Source organism: Oncorhynchus kisutch, linkage group LG29, assembly GCF_002021735.2.
Source record: "Oncorhynchus kisutch isolate 150728-3 linkage group LG29, Okis_V2, whole genome shotgun sequence".
Taxonomy (NCBI): domain Eukaryota; kingdom Metazoa; phylum Chordata; class Actinopteri; order Salmoniformes; family Salmonidae; genus Oncorhynchus; species Oncorhynchus kisutch.
The window spans coordinates 31115136-31122085 of NC_034202.2; the positions used below are offsets into that span (position 1 = coordinate 31115136).

The 6950-nt window shown below is 40.1% G+C and overlaps 1 protein-coding gene across 1 annotated transcript; it reads right to left on the reverse strand.

Moving 5' to 3' along the window:
• Positions 1 to 427: 427 nt before the first annotated feature.
• On the reverse strand, positions 428 to 5793 carry spag7 (sperm associated antigen 7). Its single transcript, XM_020465709.2, has 7 exons — positions 5672 to 5793; positions 3241 to 3308; positions 2947 to 3035; positions 2723 to 2807; positions 2491 to 2580; positions 1972 to 2128; positions 428 to 1860 (listed from the first exon to the last, which is right to left on the reverse strand). Exons 1-7 carry the CDS (start codon positions 5754 to 5756, stop codon positions 1739 to 1741), a joined length of 696 nt encoding a protein of 231 aa, XP_020321298.1. The 5' UTR covers positions 5757 to 5793; the 3' UTR covers positions 428 to 1738.
• Between the last annotated feature and the right edge of the window lie 1157 nt (positions 5794 to 6950).

Genomic DNA, 6950 nt, shown 5'->3' on the forward strand with positions numbered 1-6950 from the left:
GCGCTGCTTGCTCAACGCAACGACCAGCATCTGGGTCGCCGTGGAGGGCCACAAAGTCCGAGGCTCCGTCATGACAGACCTCAGAGAGAGAGGCCTCGGAGTCGACGCCCCCGATGTCAAGTGGGTCCAATGGTTGAGAAATGGAGATGGCCACGAAAACGATTAAGCTTGCTTCCACAGTCAAGATCATTCGCAGATGTGAGACGAGGACTGAAGGGCCGACGCGTGGTACTTCGTGTTGGAGAATTGCCCAATTAGAAATTAAAGTGCAGATTGAGGCCTCAAAGCATTAAAACATTTGTAAAGATACTTTTAGGCCTACTGTTTTTGTTCGCTAGACATCTAGCTACCCTCCTAAAAATGGTGAAAGGGGCTACAAGTGCTACCAACACACTGCAATGTTATGGGACACAACATAAAAGGCCTATTAAATCAACATTTCTCCAGCATTTATTAAAACATACAGGAAACAAAGGGATTAAAATGGTTACAGCTAGATGCCATCATGCCAACATCTTTACACACTGAGCAAGTGAACGAGCGCATAGAATAAAACATTGACAACACAGCATTGTCCACATAGCATAGGACACGTATTTCAATCCTCATTTAAAAATGTGACTGATTCAGTTTGACCAGACTACACAACGGAGCAGAGCTGTATTACATTTGCTGAAGGTAACAATGATTTATAGACAGTGAGATTCAAACAGTGCTTTGGGTCTCTAAATGAGACACTTCCCCATGAATATGACCCCAGAAATGTAATCATCATCAATTGATGTTTGCTAGTATATCTACCATGTAGGCCTACAAACTGCAGTGGTTTCATTCTCAAATTAAATCTTCAGCTTCCATTCACTTTTCATTTGTGGGATCGAAACACTATATGGGCCCGAGAACAAAGACTTAGGGCTCTATTCAAGCCGTACCGCAGAAGTTCAGTGTTACCCTCTGGGCACAGCTGTCAATTCAGCATCTATTCCACATTGGTTCAACGTAATTTCATTGAAATGACGTGGAAAAGACATTGGTTCAACCAGTGTGTGTCCAAGTGGGTACAGCGTGACTGACATTTAGCGGAGACTGCATTCACAGTAAACGCTGCATATGTCAGCTCACTCTGAAATGACCTTTCTGTCAGGTAATCTGTAACGCTTCAGCGATGAGACTGAATAGAGCCCATAATGTAGCTAAAAACAAACATAATAAAAACATATCCTGTAACTCCTAACTGCCACGATATGTCACAATAGGAATTCTTTTCCTCGTAAAGGTGAAAACAGACAAATGCTAAACTACCGGCAACCTACTGTTGCCCCTCATGGTTGTGCTACTCTCCTCTTTGCGTTCACTGAGAAAAATGATTAATTTGTGTGGGAGAAATTACAGGACTTTGGGGTAAACAGAAAGAAAGCCAGTAGACAAAATGCTCTTAAATCAGACTTCCACATGACCAATTTGGTTGGAACATAAAAACAGTCAACCCGAGTCAAGGACAGAGGAGAAACATAATTCAAGAACCTTCCTTACATACCTACAAGTTTCACCTACTGTATATGTCCTGGGAAACATGTAGGATCTTTCAATGTAGTAGGCCTCCATTAGGTTAATACAGATTTGAGGTACTCCCTCTGTGCCCCTCATACGTTTTCTCTCTTTTACACTCAGACTAACTGCTGTTTTCTCTCTTTTACACACACACACACACACCACACACACACACACAAAAGCCCTCTCAAGAGGTGGAGGTGCTCCCTGCCCCGGTATCTTCATCTCCTGTCTTCTGACGTTTCTTGGCCCGAATCTCATTCATGGCCTGCTCTATGGAGCGGGTGTCCCTTTTGTTGGCCACAGGTACTGAGGGAGGAGAGACAAATACATTTTGTGAGGCAAAGTACACAGCACACACCATGAGGAGATGTGATTCACTGAGGATGAGAAATCAATACTGAGCCTCTTCACACTGACCCATGCCATATGCCTGGTTAGCCTCTAGCGTATGTGCTGCATCCTTAGCAGAAGAGGTACCGATCAGATGACTGTACTTGTCACGGTAATTGGAGCTGGGAGACGCTGCCCTCTTCTGTGTCTTACCGGTGGTCTCCTCTTCTAACGCAGCCTGCTCCTGAAGAGCAGTGGACAGGTTTAATTATCAAACACTTTCTTTGAGCAATAGCTCTGAACCCAACCTATACTCCTTAGATATTACGCTGAGTGAACAAAAGACAGCAACATATTATAGAGCAAAGGGTTACCTGCAACATGTCAAGGACTACAGCTAGAGTGATTAGATCTAATTAAGGTGCAGAAAGTGTGAACCACCAGTACTTGCAATGTTATAACAAGTTTACATTACTTGAAATCGGATTTCACTGTGTAAATGAATGTATTCTGCCAAATGATATACAGTTATGGACATGTATACTAGAGTATGTGTTTCTATTCAGTTTTGTTCCTCGGTGAGTGTGACTGAGTCTCCAGTCGTACTTTAAGTCTGCGGCGGTATTCAGCTTTTTGGGGGTCCCACTCCTCTCCTTTCCGATAAGCCTCCAGCTCGTCGTCTGATGGAGCAAACTCCTGCCACAGTCATTTTGAATACATACATTCAGTTACGCATCAGGAAGAAGAACTAAAATAACAGTGCAACTCATGGGAAGGGCATGTAAATCTGGTGATATTTGTGAACGCAGCCATAAAGAACATCCAAAAGAGGTCTGACCTTCTTAAAAATCATGACGTATCTGCTTTCCTCATCCTCTCCGAAAGAAAACGATGCCAGACCAGCAACTTCTGCTACATCATGCCTTTAACAAGCCAGGATGTCAGTAAAAGTTTACATGCAAACTGTTAAATATTATGTTTGTAGTCTTCTCATAAAATAAACTTATTACATAATGCTCTCTATTTATAGATTCAAGGATATATTTATAATTTTTCACTTACAATATGCTCCTTTCAATCTTTCCCATGGGATTGTACTTCCTCTTCTGTTGCTTAGTGTCTTGAATGAATTCTGACACCTCTTTCTCCATCTGAAAAAGAGATGAAGGCAGTATAAGGCAGTTCTTTACCCACCAAAGATCAGTCAACGAAGAATTGGAAACAATTCTTGGATTTGTTTCTTGGGATTTGGGTTGTCCAAGTTACTGACTGGACATTCAGCTGGATGAGCAGAAAATGACCCCACAAAGGAGATAGACAGAATATAATCCTCCGCCTGCAGGCAGAGCCTCTCACCCTTTTCCTGAACTCGGCTTTCTTTTTCTTCTCATCCTCCTGCATCTTCTTCATTCTTGCTGCCTGTTCTGTTGAGGGATAGAAAACAAGGTTATATTATTCAATTGTTTTCATACTGAAAATATAGGCCTATTAATTCCCATGAGATGTTATAACAGATTGTCTGAATAGCATATATTTCCTATACCATACTTTAAATTACCTGGACATCACTTTAATTATGTTGGTAAACTCTGGATTTAGTGTCATCTGAGCAAATGAATCCATAGAGCAACAAGATCCTATGCTATAGCTGCTTAAGTGTAATTCACATAATTTTTGGATGACGGACTACTGACATAGCACATGTGACTTGCATAACAAGTGTTCAGTATGATGTTCATTATTACCAAATAACGCACCCACTGGGCACACTACGTCATTTCAATGTGGATAATATTTGGTTGAGACGTTGTTCAATAAGATAACACATTAGAAATTCAACTAACTTATAGGTTATCTAAAAGCACAACCAAATTCCAATGGAAAAACAATGTCTGTTTTTTGTTTAGTTTTCACCCAATTGCCAATTACAGCACTTTCACCCATTTAAAAGTTAAATAAAGGTTACAGTGCCTTGCAAAAGTATTCATCCACCTTGGCATTTTTCCTATTTTGTTGCATTACAACCTGTAATTTAAATGATTTATTTATGATTTCATGTAATGGACATACAAAATTATCCAAATTGGTGAAGTGAAAAAAAAACATCTTGACATTTTCTTCGACCCCCCCCAAAAAACAGAAAAGTGTGTGCATATGTATTCACCCCCTTTGCTATGAAGCCCACCTTCAGAAGTAACATAATTAGTTAAATAAAGTCCACCTGTGTGCAATCTAAGTGTCACATGATCTCAGAGATATATATATATATATATATAGATCACTACACACACACAAACCTGTTCTGAAAGGCCCATAAGCCTGCAACACCACTAAGCAAGGGGCACCACCACCATGAAGACCAAGGAGCTCTCCAAACAGGTCAGGGACAAAGTTGTGGAGAAGTACAGATCAGTGTTGAGTTATAAAAAATATGAAACTTTGAACATCCCACGGAGCGCCATTATATCCATTATTATAAATTGGAAAGAATATGGCACCACAACAAACCTACCAAGATAGGGCCGCCCACTAAAACACACAGACCAGGCAAGGAGGGAATTAATCAGAGAGGCAACAAAGAGACCAAAGACAACCCTGAAGGATCTGCAAAGCTCCACAGCAGAGATTGGAGTATCTGTTCATAGGACCACTTTAAGCCGTACACTCCACAGAGCTGGGCTTTACGGAAGAGTGGCCAGAAAAAAGCTGTTGCTTAAAGAGAAAAAAAACAAGCGAACACATTTGGTGCTCTCCAAAAGGTGTGTGGGAGACTTCCCAAACATATGAAAGAAGGTAATCTGGTCAAACGTGCTTCAACAAAGTACTGCGTAAAGGGTCTTATGTATGTGTGATATTTCATTTTATTTATTTGTAATACATTTTCAAAAATGTTTAAAACCAGTTTTTGCTTTTTCATTATGGGGAATTGTGTGGGTTGAGGAGGGGGACAAAAATACATTTTAGATTAAAGCTGTAACGTTACAAAATGTTGAAAAAGTCAAGGGGTCTGAATACATTTTCCGTATGCACTGTAGGCCTAAAAAACATAGATGGTGATTGACAAAGTAAGGTCACATTTCATTTGCTCTCTTAAACCTACTCTTTGGAATGACTTCGAAAGCAACAGTGAAGTTAAGTGCAGATCTCTCAACAAATCATTCTCACGATAGTGCATGGGTAATAGTCAGTGTCAAACATAGCTGGGCTTGGTTAAAACCCTTGAAGGGAGCCCAAAGGGCAGATAGATAGTCCTCCAGTAGGAGGTGCTGCCCAGACTATTTTGTTTTCTGATAGCAGATGTTGAAAGTCTATTATTTTAATAGGCATACATTCAACATTTTATACAAGGTTTGTCTGTTTTAATATTTGGTAACCATGCGGACATAATCATGTAGTTTAAGTTTATGATTTTTTTTCAAATCAAATATTTTTTACGTAGATTCAACGTCACAATACGTTGACAAATTACATCAAAACAACATTGATTCAACCAGTTTGTGCTGCTTTGCGTGCGCAAACAAAAAATGAATGATGGCTCATTTGGCCAATGAGAGCACTAGAAGGACTGACTTTGACCAATAAGATGCATCTTATACAAAAACGTAATTCACTACAAGGGCAAATACTCGTTCGTGACTGGATACTTTTCTGTACAGACGATAGGGAGGTTGAGAACTCCACGGAAGGGATCCTGTAAACAGCTACATTTACGAAATACTCTTATCTTTACAATCGAATAATACAAACGAATTGGGGATAAATAACTGTAGAGTAATACTGAATATACCTCGGGCCTTTCGTCGGCTCTCCTTGTCTCCGACTGTGGGAGGTTTTTCCATCGAACTCAAAATTGAGCCCAGGAGGTCCGCCATTTTGGACTGAATGATCACTACCGGAAGCACGATGTTTAAAATCATTCGTGGGGAGGGAATACGCATGCGCATATCAACAAATAATATTAGAATAACAGGCTATTTATTATAGCCTTCTATTGACAAATGGTGGGTTGTATTAGTGAATGTACTGAAATAATATATATGTTTTGTTTCTTGAGTTTAATTACGATGCCTTTTTTGTTGTTGTCTGTAAATTGTCTGTGTATGCTACAGTACACAGACAAATGTGAATAAAAAACACGTTTTTTCAATGTATTGCAATTTGCAATATACGTTTATCAAATTTTTATAATAGCTCTAATCAATGATAGAACATTTTCTTCATGAAATAAATAGCAGGTAGCCCAGCGTTAGCGGTTAGGAGCATTGGGCCTGTAACCGAGAGGTTGATGGTTTGAATCCCTGAGCCAAGGAGTTTAGGTGAACAATCTGTCTATGTTCCCTTGAGCCTAGTGATCAACCCTAATTGCTCCTGTAAATTGCTCAGGATAAGAGTGTCTGCTAAAATGTTAAACATTAAATATAAAGCATTAATATCCCTTTTCATGAAAAAATACAACTAGCGATTGATCAAATGAAGGGAGGATTATATCTTACAGTTAAAGTCACACTAAATGTATGAAAAGAGGACCTCCGTAAACAGTAAACCATGCAGTGTGTATACGTATGCGACATTGAACTTTGTATCAGTCATTGTGATTTCTCTCTGTCAAGAGGTGAAAAATATTGTTGATCTTAAGATGAGGTATGAATCAGCTCTTTCATTCACACACAAATGGAAGGAGCAGCACGTAGAACTTGTAGCACTTGTATACCTTTTCCAGCAAAATGATGGTGTTTCAACGATGTAATCTGACATAAATTCTGGTTTTCCAGTATGTGAAGTGCATAACACAGAAGCGGTCAGTATTGGCAACACAACAAGTAACCTTGATGTCTCTCCCCACTCCCCGCTTCTCACTCTGCAAAGGTCAGACCTCCAGTTGTCTCGAGGGTTTACTTCAACACAGGAAGTGAGGCAGAAGGAGAGAGTCAAGGAAGTAGTGATGACAGACTAGTGACAGACAGCAGACTGGAAGGGGAAGATGTGACGTGCAGCAGTGAGAGTGCAAGCAGACTCACCAGGACACTTCTGTACTCTGGCTGGCTATTATTCACTCACATAGTGTC

Excerpts from the sequence above, each read along its gene's own strand:
- spag7 (XM_020465709.2), bottom strand. The coding sequence starts at position 5,756 with ATGGCGGACCTCCTGGGCTCAATTTTGAGTTCGATGGAAAAACCTCCC. Across the intron at positions 3,309-5,671 it reads GAGCCGACGAAAGGCCCGAG|AACAGGCAGCAAGAATGAAG; the intron begins GTATATTCAGTA and ends ATCCCTCAACAG. Across the intron at positions 2,808-2,946 it reads AAGATTGAAAGGAGCATATT|GCATGATGTAGCAGAAGTTG; the intron begins GTAAGTGAAAAA and ends GGCTTGTTAAAG.